Here is a 27,119-nt window from a genome sequence, read left to right on the forward strand (position 1 = left end):
ATTCAAAATCATCATTTATTTTGCTTTTGTTTTTATCACAAGTATAATCTCACAGTGCACAAGAATACCTAATCAAACTGAGAAAAAAGAAACAAGCAGAAAAAGAAACAGAATAAAAGCAGTAAAAATATGTAAAACATAAAGAAAAACTGTATATTTACATGAGATACTGTTGTCATGGTGGAAGATTTCAACTTTTTGCCAACACGGTTTGACCTTTATAAAAAGTTTTCTTTTAATTTCAGTCATTGTTTTTACCAGAGACACTGGGCTATGCTTTCAATTGCATAAAAGAGGCAAAAATAGTCATTAAAATAAATACATATACATAAAGAACATATTTGGAGAAGAAAATGAAATCCACATCATGTCCTGGTGAAAAGATTAATAAATATAATTTCACATCTGCATGTGTTGTCAAATAAATTCCTGAAACTCAATTATAAATCTTTTATCATTTAAGTTCATTAACAAAAATATATATATTTAAATATGAAACAAAGGCATTTATGATTTATAGGAGACACACAAAACAGAAATAAAATACAGATGAAAATATATATTTATCTGTACTAAATATAATTATAAATGCTGATCTTTGAAAAAAATGTGAGTTTCCAAACAGAAAATTAATTAATTAATTAATTCATTCATTCATTTTCCTTTGGCTTAGTCTCTTATTTATCAGGGGTCAACAAGACAGAATGAACCACCAACTATTACAGTCTATGTTTTACTTAGCAGATGCCCTTCCAGAAGCAACCCAGTACTGAAAAACACCCATACACCATCACACACACACACACACACACACATAGAATGGCCAATTTAGATAATCAATTCCCCTATAGCGCATGTGTTTGGACTGTGGGGTAAACTGGAGCACCCGGAGGAAACCCACACCAACACAGGGAGAACATGCAAACTCCACATGGAAATGCCAACTGACCCAGCCGGGACAGCGACCTTCTTGCTATAAGGTGACAATACTAACCACTGAGCCAGTGTCACCCCTTAACAGCAAATTATGATTTATAAGTACAGTATTCCTTTGCCAACACAGATATTATTATTATTTTTAAAAAACATTTTCAATATTAAACAACATAAAATCTTTATCTTGAAATTTTGTGCATTATAATCATTTTTTAAACATAATAAAAGTAAATGTTTTCAGTGCAAAATAAAGACACTGATTTGCATTTTAGCGCTTTTTTTTTCTTTTTTGATGCATTTGTGTGTGAGAAAGGCTGGGCGTCAAACTTCTGATCTGCTGAGAAAATATGAAAACTCCCAGCATTAAATACTTTTTTAACAGAATTTGTTTAACGCGTTTGTGTGTGAAAATGTTTGGGTGTCAACGCTCACAGAGAACGTGTTTTATCACAGTTTTCACAGATAATGTGTTTTCTTTCTTATACTGTATGTTCTCCTAATCTGGTGAGAAATATTAATAATCCGCATTTTTTTTAATCACAAACATCTGAAATATCTCGTTTTTTTGATATATTTTGTAGATGTTTTCTGCACAATCAATCAAAACTAGGACAAGTGATGCTTTTTTTCACACTCAGTAACCTCCTGTGCTGGCTCATGTCTTCATAGATCACATCAGGTGCTGTGTTTTTCTTGGCGGTGTGTGTGTCTTCAGATGGTGTGTTTGTTTCAGCAGTGCGTGTGACTTCAGGTGGTGTGTTATTCGCATCGGTGTGTGTGTCGTCAGATGGTGTGCTTGTTTCAGCAGTGAGTATGTCTTCAGGTGGTGCATTTTTCTCTATGGCGTGTGTGTCTTCAGATGGTGTGTTTTTCTCCATGGCGTGTGTGTCTTCAGATGGTGTGTCTTTCTCAGTGTTGTGTGTGTCTTCAGATGGTGTGTCTTTCTCAGTGTTGTGTGTGCCTTCAGATGTGTTTGTTTCGGTGGTGTGTGTGTCTTTAGGTGGTGTGTTATTCTTGGCGGTGTGTGTGTCTACAGATGTGTTTTTCTCTGCAGTGTGTGTGGTTGTGCTACCTATCTCAGGTGTTGTGTGTGTGTCTACAGCGCAGCGTCGGACCATGGCGTATTTTTCAGTCAGTGTGGAAAGTCCTCTGATTTCTCCTGATGTCGACTCTACGTTCACACATTCAGTGGAGGAGAAATGAACAGTTTCTGACGTGATCAATGTGGACGACAGCAAGGTTTTCTGACAAAAAGAACCAGCACAATCATAACTGAACGCCTGTCTGTGTGCTTTTGAGCACTAATAATGTGTGTGTAACTCACCCTTTCAGTCAGAATGAGTTCAGATGCGTCGTCTCGTCTGCTTTCTAAAAGTTTTCTAGACTTTTTTCTGAAAAGGGACCATCAGGAAACACATTATTAGACTAAAATCACCATCAGAATCACAAATCAATTCAAGTTGTTCACAATAAGGTGCACATCATTACATTTTGGGCTGCACAATATATGATTTCAGCATTGATATCACAATGTGCGAATCTACAATAATGACATAACATGTTAGCACATCAATGCAATGTTGATTTGGATTATAATTAACCAGAAAGCAGAGCACATGCAAAGTTTAACCCTAATTTCAAGAGTTCACACTTAGCTGATAATCAATGAAGCATATTTGGCATGCTGTCCCGGGAGAGAGCCCTGAGCTCGTAATATCCTCGAGCCCGGGGCTCCCTCCCATTAGAAGGGCGAGAGGGGAGTTCGAGGTCAGGTAGGTCTCGAGAACTCCCTTGCTTGTCACCGTGAGAAGTGTGAACTAAGGTTGTATTGGGTGATAATTTGTTTTAGTCGATTGGCTAGGGTTTATGTTTTTGGACGGTGGGAGGAAACCGGGGAACCCGGGGAAAACCCACGCGAACACGGGGAGAACATGCAAACTCCACACAGAAACACCAACCAGCCCGATGGGTTGGACTAGCGGTGTTCTTGCTGTGAGGCAACAGTGCTAGCCACTGGGCCACCGTGTCGCCCCATCAGAAAAAGGAGGAGGATGAAGGGGTGGAAAGGGGGGGAGCTTCAAGACGAAGATAACTGGAGTGGAAAACTCAGGTTATTTATAATGCTTCCATAATCATCTAATAGGGCTGATTACGGAGCTAACAAGGAGCCAGCCGTGTTGATTATAAGCACGTGATCCTCTCGAAATTAGTTTATGAATAAACCACACAAAGTGAAAGTTAAGAGCCTGTGATTATGTACAACTTAAAGCCAATTTAATTTCAGCCCTTTGTGCATTTTGTGCTTTAAGAGTGCATTTCACAATACAAAAAACGCCATTGAAATCTTCTGAGAAATGTTCTTTCACTGAACTGTATATAATGACAGCTGTAGTTTCAGCTCAGTGTATATTGCAGCTGTTTAGTGATTGTGTTTTCTTGTCTTTCCATTGGTTTGTGTGATTTACTCACCGTTCATTGCAGACGGTCAGAACACAGAAGATCAGGACGAGTGATGCTCCTACAGCGAATCCCAGCAGTACATATGCAGGATGGAGACCTGGAAAACAGAGGTCAGAGGTCAACACATTCATACACAACCTCATGTGGAAACTACAAACTTTTGTACAATCAAGGCTGTAATCCTTGCAAATTACTTGCAAACAATAAAGTTTAAAAGACAATCGCAACAGGAATAGACAAAAAAATAAATAAATAATAATAATACATTTTATTTAAAGGCGCCTTTCTAGCAACTCAAGGACACCGTACAATCAACAAGAATAATAAAACAACAAGAGAAATATTAAAATATACACAGCAACAGCGCAAATAAAATTAAGTATTAAAAGCCATCTTAAATAAGTGGGTTTTGAGTTTTGATTTGAACAATGTAAGGGAGTCAATGCTTCTAATGGCAGGTGGTAATGAGTTCCAAAGCCGCGGAGCAGAGCGGCTGAATGCTCTGTTGCCCATTGCTGAAAGGCGAGAAGAGGGAACAGACAAGTGGAGGGAGGAAGAAGATCGCAGGGTCCGAGAAGGAACAGAAATGTGGATGAGGGCAGACAAATATTAATATATATATATATATATATATATATATATATATATATATATATATATATATATATATATATATATATATATATATATATATATAAATATAGCAAAATGTAAAATATTAATACTAATAACAAATAAATAAAATAATAATAATAATTAAAAATAATTCAAATAAATAATTACCTACAGTACATGATAATACAAATAATACAATAATCTGATTTATTTATAGTGGTCTTTTACATAAATATGAAACCAAACCATATTGGTGGTCACAATTAAACCTGTTTGCACAGATTTCTTTATATAAATCAGATAAAGAAGAGAGTCTTCCTTTTTTTAAAATATGTGATCATAGGTTGCCATGTCTCAAAACCTTTAGGACAGATCTCTTCATTAAATATTAATTTTCTCTAATTTCAGATGTAAAATCAGATCCTACATCCACATTGAAGCTTTAGGTGAAGCTGCTGATTTCCACTCAAGTAGTATTCTTCTCTTTGCTAACAAAGTAGCGAAGGCGACAGCATTTTTTTCCTTGTTGGTCAACGATATCTTGTGTTCTGGTACACCAAAAACAGCTAACTCAACACCAGGTTTCATCTCTAAATTAAAGGCATCATTTAATGAAACTACAAACGTATTGTAGAAATGCAATCAGACACTCATAAACAAGTCGTATAGGTATCAGATCAAGGATAAGATAAAATTTATAGTCTCCTGTATGATATTAAATGTGGTTACACTGCAATAACCATTAAAACACTACAATTAAAAGTGCTTTAAATGTGCTGGATTAAACAGTATGCATCACAAACAGTTCAAACATTTTTAGATGTGTACTTAATTGAGCTAAATTAACTGTCAGCTCTCTTTAAAGGGGGTCTATTATGCAAAAATGACATTTATTAGGGTTGTAAACACAGTTATGTGGCAGCAGTGTGTGAATATAGCCAGCTTCTAATGGTAAAAATGTATTAATTTTATTTGTCTATAATCACACTTGATGTTCTGCTGAAACACTTTGATTGACATTCTCCCTTTGTACGTGTCATCAGAGGGAAAAAGCCCCGCCCACTAGTGACCATCTCGCATTTATTAGCATAGGACATTAGTCTTGTTTTTGAATTTGCCACTATGCTGATGCACAGGCATTTGTAGCTCCGCCCTCTTTTGAAAAGAGCTCAATCTCATTTGAATTTAAAGCGATAGTCACCAAAACAGCACAATAGGATCAAAGCCTAAATGGGTCCGTTTCAGAGAGTTTAAAACAATATCTGTGAGATATTTTGAACGGAAACTTCAAAGACATCTGCTACTTATTTTTCATCTTGTAAAAAGGTGCATAATAGGTTCCCCCCTAGATGCCCCTAAATGACAATGTTCATTCATTAGTGAATCTGACCTGTGTGTGGTGTTGTTGTGATGTGCTGAAACTGGTGGCTGGCGGATCCGTGAGCGTTTGCAGTCCAACACTGCAGGACTGATGAGTCTGAGAGAGACTGACGGATGCTCAGGATGCTCTCCAAGCTCTTGTTTCCTATAGTTTGCTCACTTATCTGCATTTCTTCAGTGGAATTGAGAACTTTTCCAGACAGACGCCACTGTAGTTTAGGCAGAGGATTCCCGTCAACCTTACAGACACAGATGAGTGTGTCGTTTTGGCTACAAGAGCTAGAGATTTTGGGTGGAACTGAAAGAAAAAAGTCGGTGATGAGCATGTGTATTTGATCCTTTGCTGTCTCTTTTTAAAGTTAAAATATCTACACGTTGTTAAATGAAGGTGCATTTACACTATTAAGCAAAATTAAACTGATCATGTATCCAAATGTAAAATCAAAACAATGTGTTAAACAAAAAGAAGATATTTCTAAGAATGCTGGAAACCTTTAATCATTGACTTCCATAGCAGGCGAAAACAAATACTATGGGAGTCAATGGGTGCCAGCATTTTTCAAAATATCTCCTTTTCTGTTCAACAGAAGAAAGAATCTCAAAAACAAGTAAAGTGTGAGTGGATGATTGAAATGATGATTTCCATTATTAGCTGAACTATTCCTTTAAGATATTAAGACCTGTTTAAAGTAATCCATTAAAATTATAAGTAGATTGTGCTCAAAGCTAAAAACAAACAATTTGCCAATGAGAATACTCTTCCTTCACTCGTCACAAACTTTTATGAGTTTCTTTCTTCTGTTGAACAAAACAGAAGATATTTCTAAGAATGTTGGAAATCTCCAAGCATTGACTTTCATGGCAGGTAAAAACAAATACAATGGAAGTCAATGCATGGCAGCGTTTTTATTAGACTCTCAAAAACAAGTAAAGGCTGAGTAAATGGTGATTTTTATTTTAGTATTTTTGAACTATTGCTTTTAGATATTAAGCCCTGTTTATTGATATATTCATTAAAGGTAAACGTAGATTCAGCTTAAAGCTCAAAACAAACTATCTGTCAATGGAGTCATTACAATAAACTAATTAGAAACTTTAAAACAAGATCTCTTTTGCAGATATTAAAAGCAGAAACTCACTTAATTCAGATTAATGTTTCAGAAAACTGAACATCTTACAGCATTTTGTTTGTCTAGTGTGTGCTGTATCCTGATTTACCAATTTTTTACATTTTGTGCTGAATAACAGCACAAAATTATTGAATAAGATTTATTTTTTCAGTGTTTGTGACAAAATAAAAGAAAATCTGCAGAAGTACAAAGAGGAACACTCACTATTGTGGTAATAAAAGCAGATTTTCACATTTAAAATAAGCTTTTCTACTGCGAAATCTCCAAGTAATTCAGTGTATTACAAACCCTTGTCATTTTTTGTCTGTGAGATTTACTTGTGAACAGTTTCTACACCTTTTTTTCAGTGCACACTTGTAAATCATGTTAGCATTATTTTTACACATTGCTTTGTCTTTAGCAATTGCATGTTTTACTATAAAGCGTGTGATTCTCACACTTTAGTGCTATTTTACACAGAAAGCTGCTGTTTTTCCATCTGCATTTTCTGTAAATGAAGACACACCTATGCTAAACTGTATGACACTGTACTACGCCTACTTCATAGCTTATTACAACTTAACCACAGCGAACTGTCAGCAATTATCAGCCTTTTCTGAACATTTCTTTATTGTGTCATGCTTTTTGCAACTGATATATCAGAATATTTTAACTAAAGTGACCTACGAGTGAGGATAAAAGAAGCACTTCAAATCATCAGAGAGCAGCAGTAAATAAATGATATGATGAGTCTCAGTTACTAAATCTACAAGTCTAATATTACCATTAGTGTTTTGTATCAGTTGAATCAAGTGATGATACTTACACTATATACTTAGAAGAGTATCAAGAACTCATATACCAGTAAAGACTCTTAATACTCACACTGGACGTCCAGCAGCACTGATGTGTTCTGAGCGCCGTGTTGGTTTTCAGCTCTACAGTAGTATCGTCCACTGTGGGCCGGGTTCACATTGCTGATGGTCAGGTTTGGTCCAGACAGATCGAAGTAGCTCAATGTCAGGTTTGGTTCGGTCACATTTGTGTTGCTTATGGTCAGGTTTAGTTCGGTAAAGTTGATGTTGCTGATGATCAGGTTTGGTCCAGTCGGTGGTTCCAGGTCTCCTTCAGTGTGTCTGTACCAGCTGTATTTGACTGCTGGGTTTGCTTCACTGCTGCAGCTCAGAGTCACTGAATGACCCTCCACAATCACACCAGCTGGACTCACATGAGCAGAGACACTTTTAGGAGCATCTGATGAAGAGAACAGCTTTACTATTTTGCACATTATTTATAAAAAAAGCATTATTTCCTAGGTTTAACATTCAATCAGAAATAGACTATCTTTAATTTGTCAATGACTCCCAAATCGGGTCCAGCAGAGTACAGTGAATGACACTGTGTGTAGTATCATGATTATCAGTAAAAAATATATTACAGATGTAAGAATTGAAATATTACAAATATTTTTGATGTCTTTGACAATTCAAAACATGAGCTGAAAACAGGGCCAATTGACTTCACAACCCAGCAGGTGGGAATGCGGGAAAAACCAGTTCCTGCTGTATTTGCATCTGAGTCTGCTGAAACTCGGCTTCAACCACCCCAACTCAAGCATATGGTCATTTCAATGTTTGAATGTTCTAGATTAACCAAACTGACTTTAACTATCATGTTTGATATCATTTGAAATGTCTCAGTGCGATTGGTACAATGGTCTCATTCTCTCAGAAACAGACATAATCAACACAATAAATATATAACTTCAGGCATCTTTTGAACCACTGTGAAGGGTGTGACTTTTCCACTAAGTGTGAATGCCTTCTGTTATGCACACACCCCCTTCCTTGAGGGAATTCTTGGATTATTTAAGGTAAGGTTTGAGAAAGGCTCGGCGCGATTCTGCCTAACCAGATCAGCCCATAACATGGCTTGCTCCATGTTATGTATATTTTTTAAGTCAGGAATGCATCTTTTTCATCTTGGATTTGCCTTTGATAATTTGATGTTTTGTATTGATCGTTTATGAATTGACTGATTGAATTTGGCATAATACATTTACCTGACTAATAAATTGTTATGTTTTGAATTATTCAAACAGAGTTCGTGTTATTATCTCTAGTAGATTGGGGTAATTTCATAGCACCACAAGCCCCTGTTCAGGTTGGTAGCGGACTAGAACACGGTAGATGGAGCATTGCGGCACGCTACACAATGTCTCTAGAGCTCCGACTAACACATTGGCATTAATTCATGTATACTTAGGCTGTAAAAGGATATCTAAGGGAATAGTCCTTCACCTGATAAACTTATAATACTATTTAGATAGTATAGTGATTATTCAAAGTTACTAATAGTTTAAGTACGACTGGTCTGCTTAATTCTATAGTAATGATCATTATATGACTAAATAGCTCTGTTTGATTTAGGAGGTAGCAGACCTATGGGGACCGCATAAAAAATATCCTAATCTGAGTAAGTAGGGTTCTGCCTTTTTAGGATAGACATGCAAGACTTAAGCAAGACTGACATGCTTGTGCTTAAGAAATTGTATACTCGGCCGGTACAAGATTCAGGATGTTATAGGAATCCCAATGAACGAGAATAACATAAAATGATGAACCGAAGAGAATATTCAATCATAATCTAAAATAATGTGAACGGAAACAAAATAACCTTCTCAATGTTTTATAATTGGAGTCAGATAAAACGAGGATAAATATATGAATATTCTAAACCACCTCATACTAAAATTGGAGTCAGATATGAGCTAAGTTTAATATAAATCAACATTGTGCACTGGAAAGACCGAACATGCAGTGAACCTTCATCCACCAGTGGATACCGTCATTGGACCAACTGGCTTGACCCTACACAGACAACAACACTACCTAATACTTACACTGGACGTCCAGCAGCACTGATGTGTTCTGAGTCCCGTGTTGGTTTTCAGCTTTACAGTAATATCGTTCACTGTGAGACCGGTTGATGTTGCTGATGGTCAGGTTTGGTCCGGTCAGTGGTTCAAGGTCTCCTTCAGTGTGTCTGTACCAGCTGTAGTTCGCTGCTGGGTTTGCTTCACTGCTGCAGCTCAGAGTCACTGAATGACCCTCCACAATCACATCGTATTTATGAACAGAGGGTTTTTCTGGAGGATCTAATGGAAGAGAAAATAATTCAGGTCATATGTATTCAGCATATTGTGATTTTTAATGATATAACATTGTGATCAACACAGTAATGAGACTTAATACTTACACTGGACGTCCAGCAGCACTGATGTGTTCTGAGTCCCGTGTTGGTTTCCAGCTCTACAGTAGTATCGTCCACTGTGAGAACGGTTGATGTTGATGATGGTCAGGTTTGGTCCAGTTGGGGGTTTCAGGTCTCCTTCAGTGTGTTTGTACCAGCTGTATTTGACTGCTGGGTTTGCTTCACTGCTGCAGCTCAGAGTCACTGAATGACCCTCCACAATCACACCAGCTGGACTCACATGAGCAGAGACACTTTTAGGAGCATCTGATGAAGAGAACATTGATCATTACAGTGTAATTGACAGCATTATTTATAGATCATCTGTGACTGAAGTAATTCCTGTCTTACACTGAACATGTAGCTGTCGGGTGCTGTGTGTTGTGATCTGCTGCTGTGTTGCAGTGCAGGTGAATTCAGCTCTGTGATGATGATGAGTTACAGTGAACATCAGGTCAGAGTAGTAATGTGTTTGGTTTTGATGCTGCAGTTTTGGGATGTTTGCATTGATGAGGTGTTCAGGACTGGAGCTCCATGTGAGAGATGATGGAAGAGACGGACAGAAGATCTTAAAGCAGCTCAGAGTCACTGATTTTCCCTCCGTCACCTCCATCACCTCCTGCTGATCCTGAAACAGAAGCACTGTGGGATTGGGTGGAGACGCTGAAACACACACACAGATGCAAATGCAAGTTAAAGCATCAGCAGGCTGTTTTGTAATAGTGAAACACTGGTAGCCTCTTTCATCAAAAATAAGGTGGACAGAAGCAGCGTGAACAATGACACTCACCTTTGACCACAATTTCAACATAGGAGTGTTGGGGTTTCATGTAGTTATATTGAAGTCTACCGCTGCCTTCTAATCTCAAGTAATATGAGCCACTGTCTGTTAGTTTGAGATTATCGAAGCGAGTGCTGCACCTTTTCTCTGTAGCTTTGCCAAATATTTCTCCTTTTAACTGTCCACTGTCAGGGCTGCTGGAGTCAAACACCAAAACTGCAGGTTTTCCATCTTTATACCATAATCTCTTTGCAGTATCAGTGAGATCATCTTTATAATCTTCATCAATATTGAATGTGCAGGGTATAAAAACACAGGATCCTTCTAGAGCTTCTACTTTCTCTGGCAGACTGATACTGAAGCCACATAAAACACCTGAAACAAACACAAACACTAAAGTAACTCATCAAACACAGTGAACATGCTGAATACATCTCACTCACAAACATTTCCTATTTCTCCTTTATCTCTCACAGTTCAGATGAAGCTGCTTTCAGTTTAATTAAGTTTAATCTCGTTAAAAGAGTCAGTAGTTATTAAGAGAAATCAATAACAGTTAATATGAGCGAGACCTTGTATCAGACATCCAGCGAGGAGGAACGTCACAGATATTTCCATCATTTACACTCACTTCACCTTACAGGAGAAAACACACACACAAATAAACACATGAAGGTTTTAAATCATATACATTTGTGACAATATTGTATAAGCACAATTATTTTCTGTGTAAAACTGTAGAGCTCTATTAATGTAAACTCATTTAATGTCCCTAAACTCTTTCAGAAATAATATAATAAATGTGAAAAGAGTGTCAAAATCTCTACAATACAGCACTTTCCTGTCATTTAGACCTGCAACACATTTAACCGGTATCCAATAGAGAATGTGAGGCGCATCATTCATTCATTCATTTTCCTTTGGATTAGTCCCTTTATTCATCGGGGGTCACCACAGCGGAATGAACCACCAACTTATCCAGCATATGTTTTACGGCCAATTTAGTTAATCAATTCCCCTATAGCGCATGTGTTTGGACTGTGGGGGAAACCGGAGCACCTGAAGAAAACCCACACTAACATGCAAACTTCACACAGAAATGCCAACTGGACTTGAATCAACAACCTTTTTGCTGTGAGATGACAGTGCTAACCACTGAGCCACTGTGTCGCCCAGTGGCGCATTTTGAAGTGCAAAATGCGACAACAAAAGCCTTACTGTTGCTGACCTTAAGACTCGTTTGCAAAAAGTATGAGACAAAATTACACGTGAAACACTTCATCACTTTGTGTCTTTAGTCTCTAAACGTCTTTGTGAAAAGGACATTATAAAGTTGAAAGAACATTGCAAAGTGGTAAATGCTGATACAATTTTTTAAAAATGTGTTGCAAGAACCAAAATTGGAATATGTGTTTGTTAAAAACTGAAAAAACAAGGAGCACAATAAATAATGTTTGTTGTATGAATAATGTTTGCTGTGTGCAATGACATACAAGTAAATGTATAAATCACTTCTTTCTTTTTTATTTGCGTTTTCCATACTGTCACAACTTTTTCTGATTTGGGGTTGGGTATATATAAAACAAATATTGTTTAAGGGGGCTAATAATATTGGCATTAAAAATGTAAAAATTAAAAACTGCTATCATTCTAGCCGAAATAAAACAAATAAGACCTTCTCCAGAAGAACAAATATTAAAGGAAACAAAATGCTAAACACCATTAAGGAAATATTTGAAAGAAATTCACTGGAGGGCAGATTATTCTGACTTCAACTATTTACAGTGGAAGTCAGAAATATTCGCCCCCCTTTGATTATCTTTTTCTTTTTTTTTTTTAAAAATATTTCCCAAATTATGTGTAACAGAGCAAGGAAATTTTCACAGTGTGTCTGATAATATTTTTTCTTCTGGAGAAAGTCTTATTTGCTTTATTTCGGCTAAAATAAAAGCAGTTTTTTATTTTTTAAACACCATTTTAAGGTCAATATTATTAGCCCCTTTAAGCTACATTTTTTTTTTGATAGTCTACAGAACAAACCATCGCTATACAATAACTTGCCTAATTACCCTAACCTGCCTAGTTAACATAATTAACCTAGTTAAGCCTTTAAATGTCACTTTTAAGCTGTATAGAAGTGTCTTGAAAAATATCTAGTCACATATTATTTACTGTCATCATGGCAAAGATAAAATAAATCAGTTATTAAAACTATTATGTTTAGAAATGTGTTGAAAAAAAGCTTCTCTCTGTTAAACAGAAATTGGGGGAAAAACTTTATTGAGAAGCTAATAATTCTGACTTCATCTGTATGAGTACACCTCTGACAAATTTCTCTTTTAAATGAACATTCTCCATAGGATGCTTTACAATATTATATTTCTTTAAATACATTAGAATTGTCAATTATCAAAGCCAAATCTGGAGCCAATCTCAGTTTAACATAACTTAAACTTATGACAACAGTCTCAATATTGGTACACACAAATATATAAGTTAGGAAAATATCAAATAAAGATTTTAAAAAGAAGAAAAATCAAGAGAAGCTAAAAATATATAAAGTGTAGTTGAAATTTTGTAAACTTTATTCTCTTTTTCAATATTTAGTTTGAATTTAAATGTATAATCTTTCTAATCCTAAAGATGTTCAGTGACCAAACTCTTATTTTAATGAATATAACCGTTTATAAAACTGTTTTGTTCAAATGCAAAAATGACACCACCTATATTCACTGAGAAATGGACTAAAACATTCAGAATTCAAAATAAGGTGTGCTCATGCTGAGCCCTGTATATAGGCTATATCGAATTAAGACTGCAAAAGCAATAGAAAAAGTTGTGGCAGTTTATTAGCAGGTTTTTGTAATGTAATTTACAACACTAACCCGGACAATACATCACTGCAAAATATTAATTATCAATAAAAGTCACCTTTTTTCCCCCCTAACTTTTCTACATTAAAAGTTGTTGGAGGAAAAATCAAGATTTTACAATGCGACTCAAAAGCAGAAATAAAGAAAAAACTGTTAATTTACAGATATTTTCACAGTGAGGATTAAATGTTTTACTGTGTTGTGTGTAAATGACTTACCAGAGGTGTTAAAGTGTGTTGAAGATGAGAGAAATGAGAGCTGGAGCTTTACCGTCTCTCTTTTACACTGATAAAGGGAGGCGCGAATGAAAATGATTTTACCAGTTTTTCCCACCCCTTCCTCTTTTAATCATCTCAGAAATAACAATGGCCTGCCCTCCACATCTAGATTACTGACAAGACAATGAGGGGTTTTGGAGGATAAAAACAAAAAAGCATATCAGAGCTTTATTTTGTTTTATTTATATACATTACATATTCGTCTTCGTTGTATATTAAACATGTGTCTTGTTTAATAAAAGAATTTATGAGCATAAAATAATGACGATCATTCCCTCCCTCTAAAATGTCATTCAGAACAACTATACTTTATATACAAAAGACATGTTTAGATCAAAGATCATTTGATTGCCAGTTAAGTAAAAGAGAGTTGCTCTAAAATACTATTTAATTGTCAAATATCTGAAATAAATATATACACAGATGCTGGACATATAACTAGAACATCTTCAAAATGGGATTATTTCCCTAGACTGAGAGCCATTTAAAGGCCTTTGCAGGTGTTAATGAGCTGATTAGAGTGTGGCATCAGCTGTGTTCAATACTGAGAACCTGAATTTGGGGTTTTCATCAAAATCATCAAAATGAAAATAAATATATCATGAAATATATCAGCCTGTGAGGAATAAATAAATACATAATTAAGTCTCACTTCTTGAATGGAATTAGTGAAATAAATCCACTTTTTGAAGATATCCTAATTACATGACCAGCACCTACTGTGCACTCTCCTTCAAATGTGAGTAGGTAAATATTTAAATTATTAAATTATTCAATACCATGAATTAAATACAATTAAATTTTAATCTAAATCTAACATATAGTTCAGTATATTTATCAATTAATTAATTCATTTTCCTTCAGCTTAGTTTCTGTTTCAGAGGTCATCGAAGTGGAATGAACCGCCAACTATTCCAGCATATGATTTAAACAGCGGATGCCCTTCCATCTGCCATGAGTACTGGGAAACACCCACACACCCACACACACACACACACACACACACACACACACACACACACACACACACACACACACACACACACACACACACACACACACACACACACTCATACACTACGGCCAATTTAGTCCATCAATTCCCCAATAGCACATGTGTTTTGACTGTGGGGGAATTCAGAGCACCCGGAGGAAACCCACACCAACACGAGGAGAACATGCAAACTCCACACAGAAATGCCAACTCAGCCGGGACTTGAACCAATGACTTATTTGCTGTGAGGCCATAATGCTAACCACTGAGCCACCCATTATTTATTCCATCAAGTTATTTATTAATTCTGGACAGAATGATCTAGTTACAAAACTTCTCTGACTAAGGGGGGAACATTATTTCATTTTTGCCATTTTATTTGATCAAAGGATGATTAAAACATTAAAGTTGACACTTTACTTGCATTAAAAATGTCATATGCAAAAAACAACAACTGGAGTCACTTTCTGGACCCGAACACAGACACTAAAACGTCATGTCCATTGATCATTATTATCATCATCTACTGTAAATGTGTTTTTAGTTTCATTCAATCCATGATTGTAAGCAGTAAATGATTATGTAAGATATTTTTTGTGTAGCATTATCTGTAATTAAATCTGTCTGCATGTTGTCATGTTATGAAAGTATGAAAAAAGTTTTCTTATCATGCCGCCAAGTGGAGCACACAGTTAAAATGTAGTGCACTTTTCCATCTGCTCCACTAGGCGGCATAAGGAGACTCTTCCATACTTTTATAACATTAAAACTTATAAAAAACTGTTTCCCATAAACACGCACAAACACACACACAAACATGTATGACAGATAAATGGATTTGGGTAGTGTTCAGTCTTTATTAATATTGTCACGTAAGATCTTGAAACTAATGATTCAATCTATATAATATTAATAAGCATTGTAGATGATGTTTCAGTGCCTCTAATGTCAAAGTCTGTGTTCTGGTCCAGAAAAGCACATTCACTTTAACAACCACAATAATTCAGAAAAAAAAAATAGTCTAGTAATATGGAAGTTATTAGATTTAGTCTTATTTAGTTAATAGTTAAATCAAATAAATCAGGTATTTTTACCTGAACAAACTAAATTAAGTTTTAGAGGGGTGGGGATGACAGGGTAGTCCTAGTAGCACTGTTGGATCGCAGCAAGAAGGTCAGTTTGCATGTCTGTGTGGAGTTTGTAGGTTCTCCCCATGTTGGTGTGTGTTTCCTTCAGGTGCTCCGGTTTCCCCCACAGTCCAAACACATGCGCTATAAGTGAACTGAACAAGCTAAATTAGCCGTAGTGTATGAGTGTGCATTTGAGACTCTATGGGTGTTTCCCAGTACTGGGTTGCAGCTGGAAGGGCATCCGCTGTTAAAAACATATGCTGGATAAGTTGGTGGTTCATTCTGCTGTGGCGACCCCAGATTAATAAAGAGACTAAGCTGAAGGAAATTTTAGAGTGGTGTCTTAAATTAATCATCATTATTTTTTCGCTCATTAAAATTAAACAGGAAACATTTGAATACACAACAACAACAACAACTATGTATATTAATAAAATAAAGCTCTATATTGTTATTTTTTTATCCTCCAAAACTCCTTTCTGTGTTGGAAGTAATCTAGATGTGGAGGGCAGGCGATTGTTATTTCTGAGATCTGATTAAAGGAGGAAGTGAATAAAGAAACTGTGGTAAAAAGTAATTTTCATTCGCGCCTCCCTCTATCAGTGTATAAGAAGAGACAGTAAAGCTCCAGCTCTCATTTCTCTCATCTTCAACACACTTTAACACCTCTGGTAAGTAATTTACACACAACACGGTAAAACATTTAATCCTCACTGTGAAAATATCTGTAAATTAACAGTTTTTTCTTTTTTTCTGCTTTTGAGTTGCATTGTGAGATCTTTTGATGTAGAAAAGACTGAAAAATTGTTTTGTATTGACATGTTTAATAGTTTGCAGTGATGTATTGTCTGGGTTAGTGTTGTAAATTACATCACAAAAACCTGCTAATGAACTGGCAGACTATATTACAGACCTTATTTTATAGCCTATAAACAGTGCTCAGCATAGATGAGTACACCCCGTTTTATAAATGAATATTGTAATGCATTTCTCAGTGAATACAAAGTAGTAGTTTTTTTTTGCATTTGATCAAAACAGGTTAATAATTAGTTATAGTCATTAAAATAAGAGTTTAGTAAATGAACATCTTTAGGATTAGAAAGATTATACATTTAAATAAAAAAGACAATTTACAAAATGTCAACTAGGGGTGACACGCTGGTGCAGTGGGTAGCACATTCGTCTCACAGCAAGAAGGTTGCTGGTTCAAGCCTCGGCTGTCAGTTGGCTTTTCTCTGTGGAGTTTGCATGTTCTCCCTGTGTTCTTGTGGGTTTCCTTTGGGTGCTCCAGTTTTCCCCACAAGTCCAAACACATATGGTATAGGTAAATTGGGTATGCAAAAAATTTGACCGTAGTTTATGAGTCTGTGTGTGTGTGTTTCCCAGAGATGGGTTGCAGCTGGAAGGGCATCCGCTGTGTAAAACATGTGCTGGATAAGTTGGCAGTTCATTCCGCTGTGGCGACCCCAAAGGGACTAACCCAAAGGAAAATGAATGACAATGTCAACTAAACTTTATATTTTTTAGTTTCTTGAGTTATGTTAAACCTAGATTAGCTCCAGATTTGGCTTTGGTACGTGACTAATCTAATGTATTATAGAGAAATATAATATTGTATACCACCCTATAGAAAATATACATTTAAACTATACATTTGTTAGGAGTGTACTCACAGTTCTAATATAGTTCTACACAGAAAGGAAAACAATTGTGCTTATACATTATTGTCACAAATTTATTTAAAAGCTTTTTTTTGTACATTTGTGTGTGTTTTCTCCTGTAAGGTGAAGAGAGTGTAAATGATGGAAATATCTGTGACGATCCTCCTCGCTGGATGTCTGATACAAGGTCCCGCTCATATTAACTATTATTGATTTCTCTTATTAACTACTGACTCTAATAACAAGATGTTAAAGTTAATTAACCTAAAAGCAGATTCATCTGATCTTTGAGAGATAAAGGAGAAATAGGAAATGTTTGTGAGTGAGATGTATTCAGCATGTTCACTGTGTTTGATGAGTTACTTTAGTGTTTGTGTTTGTTTCAGGTGTTTTATGTGGCTTCAGTATCAGTCTGCCGGAGAGAGTAGAAGCTCTAGAAGGATCCTGTGTTTTTATATCCTGCACATTCCAGATTGATCAAACATATAATGCTTACCTCACTGATTCTGCAAAGAGATTATGGTATAAAGATGGAAAAGATGCAGTTTTGGTGTTTAACTCCAGCAGCCCTGACAGTGGACTCTTAACAGGAGAAATATTTGGTAAACCTACAGAGAAAAACTGCAGCACTCGCTTCAATAATCTCAAACCAACAGACAATGGATCATATTTCTTCAGACTTGAAGGCAACGGTGGACTGAAATGGAGCTACAGAAACCCTGATTTCTCCCAAGTTGAAATAGTTGTCAGAGGTGAGTGTCATTGTTCACGCTGCTTCTGTCCACCTTATTTTTAATGAGAAGCTACCATTATTTCCACATATTTAATGCTGTTTTATATTGCAAGCTAGTTATTGTTATTTAATTATTTTTCAGTCATAAATAAACTGACTCATAGTGCAAATAGTTTACTGTTTACTGCACCTTGTTTCTTTTTAGTTGTTTATCTATACCAATTTATAATAAAACATGTTTTTTATATTCAATAAAAAGTATTAATGCATTGCAAAATAAGGTTGAGAGAGTGACTAGATATTAATGAAAAAAGTAATAATACATGTATGTGTAATATCTTATGATGATCTCTGCAATCATGTAAATTAGTCTGCATGTGTGTGTTTCAGCGTCTCCACCCAATCCCACAGTGCTTCTGTTTCAGGATCAGCAGGAGGTGATGGAGGTGACGGAGGGAAAATCAGTGACTCTGAGCTGCTCTATTAAGATCTTTTGTCCATTTCATCCACCATCTCTCACATGGAGCTTCAGTCCTGAACTCCTCATCAATGCAAACATCACAGAACAGCAGCATCAAAGCCAAACACATTACTACTCTGATCTGATGTTCACTGTAACTCATCATCATCACAGAGCTGAATTCACCTGCACTGCAACACAGCAGCAGATCACAACACACAGCACCCGACAGCTACATGTTCAGTGTAAGACAGGAATTACTTCAGTCGCAGATCATCTATAAATAATGCTGTCAATTACACTGTAATGATCAAAGTTCTCTTCATCAGATGCTCCAAAAAACACATCTGTTCATATATACGGTGCAGCAGTGGAGGGTCATTCAGTGACTCTGAGCTGCAGCAGTGAAGCAAACCCAGCAGCGAACTACAGCTGGTACAGACACACTGAAGGAGACCTGGAACCACCGACTGGACCAAACCTGACTATCAGCAACACCAACCGGTCTCACAGTGGACGATACTACTGTTCAGCTGAAAACCAACACGGAGCTCAGAACATATCAGTGCTGCTGGACGTCCAGTGTAAGTATTAGGTAGTGTTGTTGTCTTTACTGTTTTCTACATTGATATTCATTATAATATGTACAGTGCCATTTACTTTGAGCACGGTGAGGTATTATGCTTTATCAGATTTGGGAGTCTTGGACAAATAAATGATTTGATTACGTGTTAAAATTATGCAATAACGCGGTTTAAAAATTTGCACAATATTAAATCTATTCTCCTTCATCAGATGCTCCTAAAAGTGTCTCTGCTCATGTGAGTCCAGCTGGTGTGATTGTGGAGGGTCATTCAGTGACTCTGAGCTGCAGCAGTGAAGCAAACCCAGCAGTCAAATACAGCTGGTACAGACACACTGAAGAAGACCTGAAACTACTGACTGGACCAAACCTGATCATCAGCAACACAAATATGACCATCAGACACACCAACCTGACAATCAGCAACCAAAACATGAGCAAAATAAATTTGACTGGACCAAACCTGACCATCAGCAATGTCAACCCGGCCCACAGAGGACGATACTACTGTAGAGCTGAAAACCAACACGGGACTCAGAACACATCAGTGCTGCTGGACGTCCAGTGTGAGTATTAAGAGTCTTTACTGATATATATTATGAGTTTATGATAATCTTATAGTGTAAGTATCATCACTTGTAAACATTACAAATGTAAATCATCAATTGCCCAACAATAACTATGCAATTCTGAGTGTGCTCCACTCAGGTGAGTGGTCTAGACAAACTCCCTGTAGGACACACTCTCTCCTCTCCTTATTGCAAGCTCAGAAGCTGACCAGGACTATGTCTGATGTTGCAAACTCACATATAATATATTAAAAACAGTATGCAAGTAGTATGTCTAAATTCATAGCATTGGAAAAAGAGTAGTATCTGGAAGAGCTACAACTTCTGGAGAGGTTCTGAAGTGACAGTGATGAGGTGCGCAGTGTGTGAAGTACTAGTATATAGACACAGGCTGTGTCCAAAATTGTCTACTACATAAATTGTCTACTAAATTTTAATTTACTTAAAATTAGACAAACTACATCCACCTTTGGTCATGATCACATGACATACCCATGTTCACATGTGCAGCACTTTAAAAAATGTGAGTGTGAACGGCCCCTAACACATGTATTTTATACAACTTTAGGGATACATCGAGGTGGAAACAAATGTAAACAAAGCATGCAAATGAAGTACAGCGGTCAGACTGGCAACAGAACATTCTCAGTCCTGATCTCATCCTCATAAAAGCAACAATTCAAATGCATAGGTGCAAATCCAGCCATGACTTTGGGACCCGTCTCGATGGTCAGGAATGCATGAATAGAATAATGTCTCAGACACTTGGGCTGCCAGACTTAATATTTACTAAGACATCATTACCAAATGTAACACACACTGTGCATGACTAACTCAGTTATAGTCTACTCTAGTGGATCTACATTTATAAAAATCCACAGTACCCGCTCAGAAATAAAGGTACAGGAGCTGTTACCTTTTCAAAAGGTTCATATTTGTACCCGAAGGGTACATAATGGTACCTCAAAGGTATTTTTTAGGTACATTTATAACCACTGTGGACTCTTTGGGTACAAATATGTATCTTTTGAAAAGTACCTTTATTTCTGAGAGTGTATGCATTGAAGGGTACAATATTAGACTTGTAGATTTAGTAACTGAGACTCATCATAGCATTTATTTACTGCTGCTCTCTGATGATTTGAAGTGCTTCTTTTATCCTCACTCGTAGGTCACTTTAGTTAAAATATTCTGATATATCAGCTGCAAAAAGCATGACACCATAAAGAAATGTTCAGAAAAGGCTGATAATTGCTGAAAGTTTGCTGTGGTTAAGTTGTAATAAGCTATGAAGTAGGCGTAGTACAGTGTCATACAGTTTAGCATAGGTGTGTCTTCATTTACAGAAAATGCAGATGGAAAAACAGCAGCTTTCTGTGTAAAATAGCACTAAAGTGTGAGAATCACACGCTTTATAGTAAAACATGCAATTGCTGAAGACTCAAAGCAAAGATGGGGTGTACAAATAATGCTGACATGATTTACAAGAGCACACCGAAAAAAAGGTGCAGAAACTGTTCACAAGTAAATCTCACAGACAGAAATGACAAGGGTCTGTAATACACTGAATTGCTTAAAGATTTTGAAGTAAAAAAGAAGTGAAAATGTTGCTTATTTTAAATGTGAAAACCTGCCTTGATAACCACAATAGTGAGTGTTCCTCTTTGTCCTTCAGCAGGTTTTCTGTTATTTTATCATGATCACAGACAAATTTAATCATATTCAGTAGTTTTGCCCTGTTTATCAGCACAAAATGTTACAAATTAATAAATCAAGATAAGATGTTCAGTTTTCTGAAACGTTGATCTGTGAGTTTCTGCTTTTAATATCTGCAAAAGGGATCTTGTTTTAAAGTTTCTAATTAGTTTATTGTAATGACTCCATTGACAGATAGTTTGTTTTAAGCTTTAAGCTGAATCTGCATATACCTTTACTGAATATATCAATAAACAGGGCTTAATATCTAAAAGCAATAGTTCACCCCAAAATAAAAATCACCATTTACTCAGCCTTTACTTGTTTCTGAGAGTTTAATTAAAAAATGCTGCCATGCATTGACTTCCATTGTATTTGTTTTTACCTGCTATGAAAGTCAATGCTTGGAGGTTTCAAAAAAGTTTGTGACAAGTGAAGAAAGAATATATACATATACATATATATATATATATATATATATATATATATATATATATATATATATATATATATATATATATATATATATATATATATAAATGACACGATTTTCATTTTTGGGTGACCTATCCATTTAATTTTGCTTATTTAAATGCACCTTCACTTAAGAATGTGTAAACATTTCAACTTGGAAAAAATGCATATCAAACACGTTTTATCATAAAATTTTTTTCTTTCAGTTCCACCCAAAATCTCCAGCTCTTGTAGCCAAAACGACACACTCGTCTGCATCTGTAAGGTTGACGGGAATCCTCTGCCTAAACTACAGTGGCGTCTGTCTGGAAATGTTCTCAATTCCACTGAAGAAATGCAGATAAGTGAGCAAACTGTAGGAAACAAGAGCTTGGAGAGCATCCTGAGCATCCGCCAGTCTCTCTCAGACTCATCAGTCCTGCAGTGTTGGACTGCAAACGCTCACGGATCCGCCAGCCACCAGTTTCAGCACATCACAACAACACCAGACACAGGTCAGATTTACTCAAAAGGTCCAGCTCGCAAAATGAACATTGTCATTAAGGGCACTTAATGATGTTCCTTTTTACAAGAGGTAAAATAAGTCTCTGTTATCTCTTAAGTGTGTTTGTTTAGTTTGAGCTCCAAATACCACATTCATAATGTTTAATTACTCTCTGAAACTGCCTCTTTTGACTGACACTTTCAATTCAAATGAGATTGAGCTCTTTTCAAAAGAGGGCGGAGCTACAAATGCCTGTGTGTCAGCATAGTGGCAGATAAAAAAAAAGACTGACTTTTTATGCTAATGAGAAAGAGTTGGTCACTAGTGGGCGGGGCTTTCCCCATCTGATGACAAGTACAAAGGGAAAATGTCAATCAAAGTGTTTCAGCCGATTGTTTTTATCAAGTTAAAAATGATTAAAAATACAACAATTAAATGTTTACCATTAGAAGCGGGATATTTTCACGCATAACTCTGTTTAAACTCCTTTAACAAAGTAATTTTTGCATAATAGGTGCTCTTTACAGAGAGCTGACGATTAATTTAGCTCAATTAAGTATACTTCTAAACAATGCACTTTGTAATAAACCCTTATGTGTGTACTGTTTGTGATGCCTGATGTTTTTCCAGCACATTTAAAGCACTTTTAATTGTAGTGTTTCATTGGGTATTGCAGTGTAACCACATTTTAAATGAATATTAACTATATAGCTTAATGTAATTGTAACTAACCTGCAGTCGAGTGTCTGATTCAGCTTGTACAGTAAGTTTGTTGTTTCCACATAAGGTTGTGTTGACCTTCTTTCTCTGTTTTCCAGGTCTCCATCCTGCATGTTTGCTGCTGGGATTTTCTGTAGGAGCATCACTCGTCCTGATCTTCTGTGTTCTGACCGTCTGCAATGAACGGTGAGTAAATCACACAAACCAATGGAAAGACAAGAAAACACAAATCACTAAACAGCTGCAATATACACTGAGCTGAAACTACAGATGTCATTATCTACAGTTCAGTGAAAGAACATTTCTCAGAAGATTTCAGTGGTATTTTCTGTAATAGGAAATGCACTCTTAAAGCACAAAATGCACAAATGGCTTAAATTTAAGGAGCCAGATCAGTCTCAAATCCTACATTTACAAAAATAAAATTCATACATGCACAGCGCAATTCACAATCATAAAGAGTTTTGTCAAATGAATTGAATGTGTATATTATGAATCGTGTTTTGAACAAATGAACTAGATTTTGTAAATGTGAATTGTGTTGTGGCTGCATGCATTATGTTTTGCAAATGCATTATTTTTGAGACTGATCTGGCTCCATATCATTTTGCTTTAAATTGTACGTAATCACAGGCAGTTCTCTCTGATAGTATTAAAATTTGCATTTGTTCTACATTCTGGTTAATAATAATCCCAACTCAACATTGCAGATCCTGCGATGTGTGAATCTACGAGTCACATCGCAATATCACTGCTGAAATTATACATTGTGCAGCCCAAAATATAATGATGTGCACCTTTTGTGAAGCAGCTTTGGAGCGATAGCTATTGTGAAAAGCTTTAGTTGAATTGATTTGTGATTCAAAAGCTGATTTCAAATTCAAATTATACACTGTATGATCTGCAGTCAAATGCTTAAACACCCCCCAGTGACCTTAATCGACTGAAATGGATCAAAAGTAACCCAGCATAAGCAACTGGGCTCTCGAGATGCATTAAAACAAGGTGTGTTAAAGTGGAAAATGCATTGTTCCACATTGTTTTAAAGCATCTAGAGAGCCCAGTTGCTTATGCTGGGCTACTTTTGATCCATTTCAGTTCAGCACTTAATTAAATTCAACCACATAGACTTATATAAATATAAACGACCTCTTTGTACAAATAAAAACACAGAAGTGTTTCTAACAGTGCATTAGAAGGAGTGTTCACAAGAACTACACAATATATGCCCAGAGCCTGTGTGCATATGCATAAATGTCCAGGAGTGTCCATTGGGTGTGCAATAGGCATAAATGTGTAGATGTGCAATGTTCATACTGTAAGTGTTTGTAAAATGTGCAATGTGTAAAAAAAAAGTATTTCAGTCCTGTGTGTTGCACTGATTTTTATAATATGGCTCATTTTCAGAAAAAAGTCTAGAAAACTTTCAGAAAGCAGACAAGACAACGCTTCTGAACTCATTCGGACTGAAAGCGTAAGTTGCACACACATTAATAGTGCTCAAAAGCACACTGACAGGCGTTCAGTTGTAATTGTGCTGTTTGTTTTGTCAGAAAACCTTGCTGTCGTCCACATTGATCACGTCAGAAACTGTTCATTACTCCTCTATTAACTTCATGAACGTGGAGTCGACGTCAGGAGAAATCAGAGGACTTTCATCACTGACAGAAGAATATGCCACAGTCCGACGCCGCACTGTTGACACAACCCCTGAGATAGACAGCACAACCACACACACACCTGAGAAAAACACATCTGAAGACACACACACCACTGAGAATAACACACCACCTGAAGACACACACACCATCGAAACAAACACACCATTTAAAGACATAAAGACCACCGAAACAAACACAACTGAAGACACATACGCCATGGTGAAAAAAACACCATCTGAAGACACACACACCGCCAAGAAACACACACCATCTGAAGATGTGATCTATGAAGACATGAGCCAGCACAGGAGGTTAGAGAGTGTGAAAAAAAGCATCACTTCTCCTAGTTTTGACTAATTCTGCAGAAAATATCTACAAAACACACTGTAAAAAATATCTGTTAATGGACAGTGTCAGTATTGTGTGTATTCTGTTTATTTACGGTTGTGAACTGCATTATGGGATGTTGATCTCTGCTCTGTCCACTTTTGATGCTGAAAATTCAACTCTGAAGTTTAACAAAGTGACTTTTATTGACATTTGAGTAGTTTGAAATAATATAATGTATAAGAAATAATGATATATAGAAAAATAACAAAAAACTAACAACAGAGTACTGGGAGTTTATTACAAGGTGTTTGTAGCGTAATGTATAACACCAACCCAGACAATATAGCACTGCAAACTATTACAAATGTTCATAAAAGTCACTTTTTTATACTTTTTAACATCAAAAGCTTTTAATAAAAAGATCAAGGCCCCATAATGCAATTCAAAAGCAGAAATAAGTGAGAGAAAAAACATGAATCACAAAATACGTAAAATTGACAGAAATTTTTACAGTGTATACAGAAAAAAAGAAAGAAATTTCAGACATTTCTGATTAAAAAACAATCATGCTGGGATTATTCATATTTTCTCACCAGATCAGCAGTGGAAAAACATATTTGATATGAGTGTTATTGCTCTTGCACTTTCAAAAACAAACAGTATAAATATAAAAATGACACAGTTATATACAATAAACTAGAGTTTAGTCACTTATCTCCTTTAGAAACATTTCAACTAACTTTTAATATTTTCATGTCTCTCTTGATTTCTCCTATTTAATTCAAGTTTTATTATTTTATCCCAACATATTTTTTTAGCTGTACTAGTATATTTAGACTGTGATCTTCATTTTTTTTTTAAATTTAGTTCCAGTTTTGGCTATGTACACCATATAATATTTCAACACATTATATATATATAAATATAATAGTTTTAATAACTAATTTACAATAAATAATTTGTTTTGTGGTGGCACGGTGGCCTTAGAGCAAGAAGGTCGCTGGTTCGAGTCCTGGCCGGGCTAGCTGGTGTTTCTGTGTAGAGTTTGCATGTTATCAAGGAAAAAAATCTTTGCACCCTAGAACATAATTTGAGAAATATTTCAAAAGAGAATTCAAAATTTACAGGAGGTTATATAATTATGTCTATGTATAAATACTTTATGTATATGTTTAAATAATTATATATATATATATATATATATATATATATATATATATATATATGTGTGTGTGTGTGTGTGTGTGTGTGTGTGTATTAAGTCAGAATTATTATCCCCCCTTTTAATTTTTTTTTCTTTTATAAATATTTCCCAAATGATGTTGAACAGATTCAGGAATTTTTCACAGTATGTCTGATAATATTTTTTCTTTTGAAAGTCTTATTTGTTTTATTTGGGCTAGAATAAAAGCAGTTTTTAATTGTTTAACCAGAAATTGTCAAACAGAAATTGAAAATAAAATATTAAATAAATAAACAGGGGGGCTAATAATTCTAACTTCAACTGTATATATATATATATATATATATATATATATATATATATATATATATATATATATATATATATATATATATATATATATATATATATAGCTAAAATTAGGTTATTAGGTTTTTTTTAGGTAGGTTATTAGGTAATTAGTTTTTTTTTTAATAATGGTATAGAGAAATTATCTACAAAATAACTTAATATTTTCTGCAAAATAAAATGATGAGAGTTTTAATATTTTCTCACCAGATCAGAAGTGGAAAAACATATTTCAGTGTTGTTTGTTTGCACATCATCTGTGAGTGTTGACGCCCATGCATTTTCACACGTCAATAAAATTACATACATCCAGTTAAAGTCAGTATTAGCCCTCCTGTTAAATTTAAATTATTTTATGATTTCCCCCGATTTAACACAATAGTTTTAATTACTCATCTCTAATAACTGAT

At 35.6% G+C, this 27,119-nt stretch overlaps 2 protein-coding genes across 7 annotated transcripts in view; one reads left to right on the plus strand and one right to left on the minus strand.

The window, feature by feature from the left end:
* Positions 1–27,119, minus strand: part of LOC108179169 (sialic acid-binding Ig-like lectin 10) — a 60,159-nt gene continuing 33,040 nt past the window's right edge. For 3 of the 5 annotated variants that reach the window (XM_073946824.1, XM_073946828.1, XM_073946826.1), the window contains 11 exons: positions 23,200–23,361; positions 11,106–11,169; positions 10,543–10,908; positions 10,104–10,415; positions 9,759–10,019; positions 9,403–9,657; positions 7,386–7,754; positions 5,402–5,689; positions 3,406–3,493; positions 2,261–2,327; positions 1–2,180 (listed from right to left, as the gene is read on the minus strand). In XM_073946824.1, the coding sequence (XP_073802925.1) occupies positions 1,533–2,180; positions 2,261–2,327; positions 3,406–3,493; positions 5,402–5,689; positions 7,386–7,754; positions 9,403–9,657; positions 9,759–10,019; positions 10,104–10,415; positions 10,543–10,908; positions 11,106–11,154 (2,703 nt within the window). In that variant the 5' untranslated portion in view covers positions 11,155–11,169; positions 23,200–23,361 and the 3' untranslated portion in view covers positions 1–1,532. Of the gene's footprint in view, positions 2,181–2,260; positions 2,328–3,405; positions 3,494–5,401; positions 5,690–7,385; positions 7,755–9,402; positions 9,658–9,758; positions 10,020–10,103; positions 10,416–10,542; positions 10,909–11,105; positions 11,170–13,624; positions 13,697–23,199; positions 23,362–27,119 lie in introns of those variants that run through there. The other 2 variants (XM_073946827.1, XR_012401684.1) reach the window with 2 other exon arrangements.
* LOC137490835 (sialic acid-binding Ig-like lectin 10) lies at positions 16,395–25,700 on the plus strand. 2 transcript variants are annotated; one of them, XM_073946832.1, is made up of 10 exons: positions 16,395–16,479; positions 17,593–17,656; positions 17,856–18,221; positions 18,593–18,907; positions 18,992–19,246; positions 19,458–19,811; positions 22,190–22,477; positions 23,286–23,373; positions 24,595–24,661; positions 24,741–25,700. In XM_073946832.1, exons 2-10 carry the CDS (start codon positions 17,608–17,610, stop codon positions 25,203–25,205), a joined length of 2,247 nt encoding a protein of 748 aa, XP_073802933.1. In that variant the 5' UTR covers positions 16,395–16,479; positions 17,593–17,607; the 3' UTR covers positions 25,206–25,700. The 2 variants fall into 2 exon arrangements, with proteins under 2 accessions (XP_073802933.1, XP_073802934.1); XM_073946833.1 differs by lacking the exon at positions 18,992–19,246.

The sequence above is a fragment of the Danio rerio genome, chromosome 4, assembly GCF_049306965.1.
Source record: "Danio rerio strain Tuebingen ecotype United States chromosome 4, GRCz12tu, whole genome shotgun sequence".
In the NCBI taxonomy this organism is placed as follows: domain Eukaryota; kingdom Metazoa; phylum Chordata; class Actinopteri; order Cypriniformes; family Danionidae; genus Danio; species Danio rerio.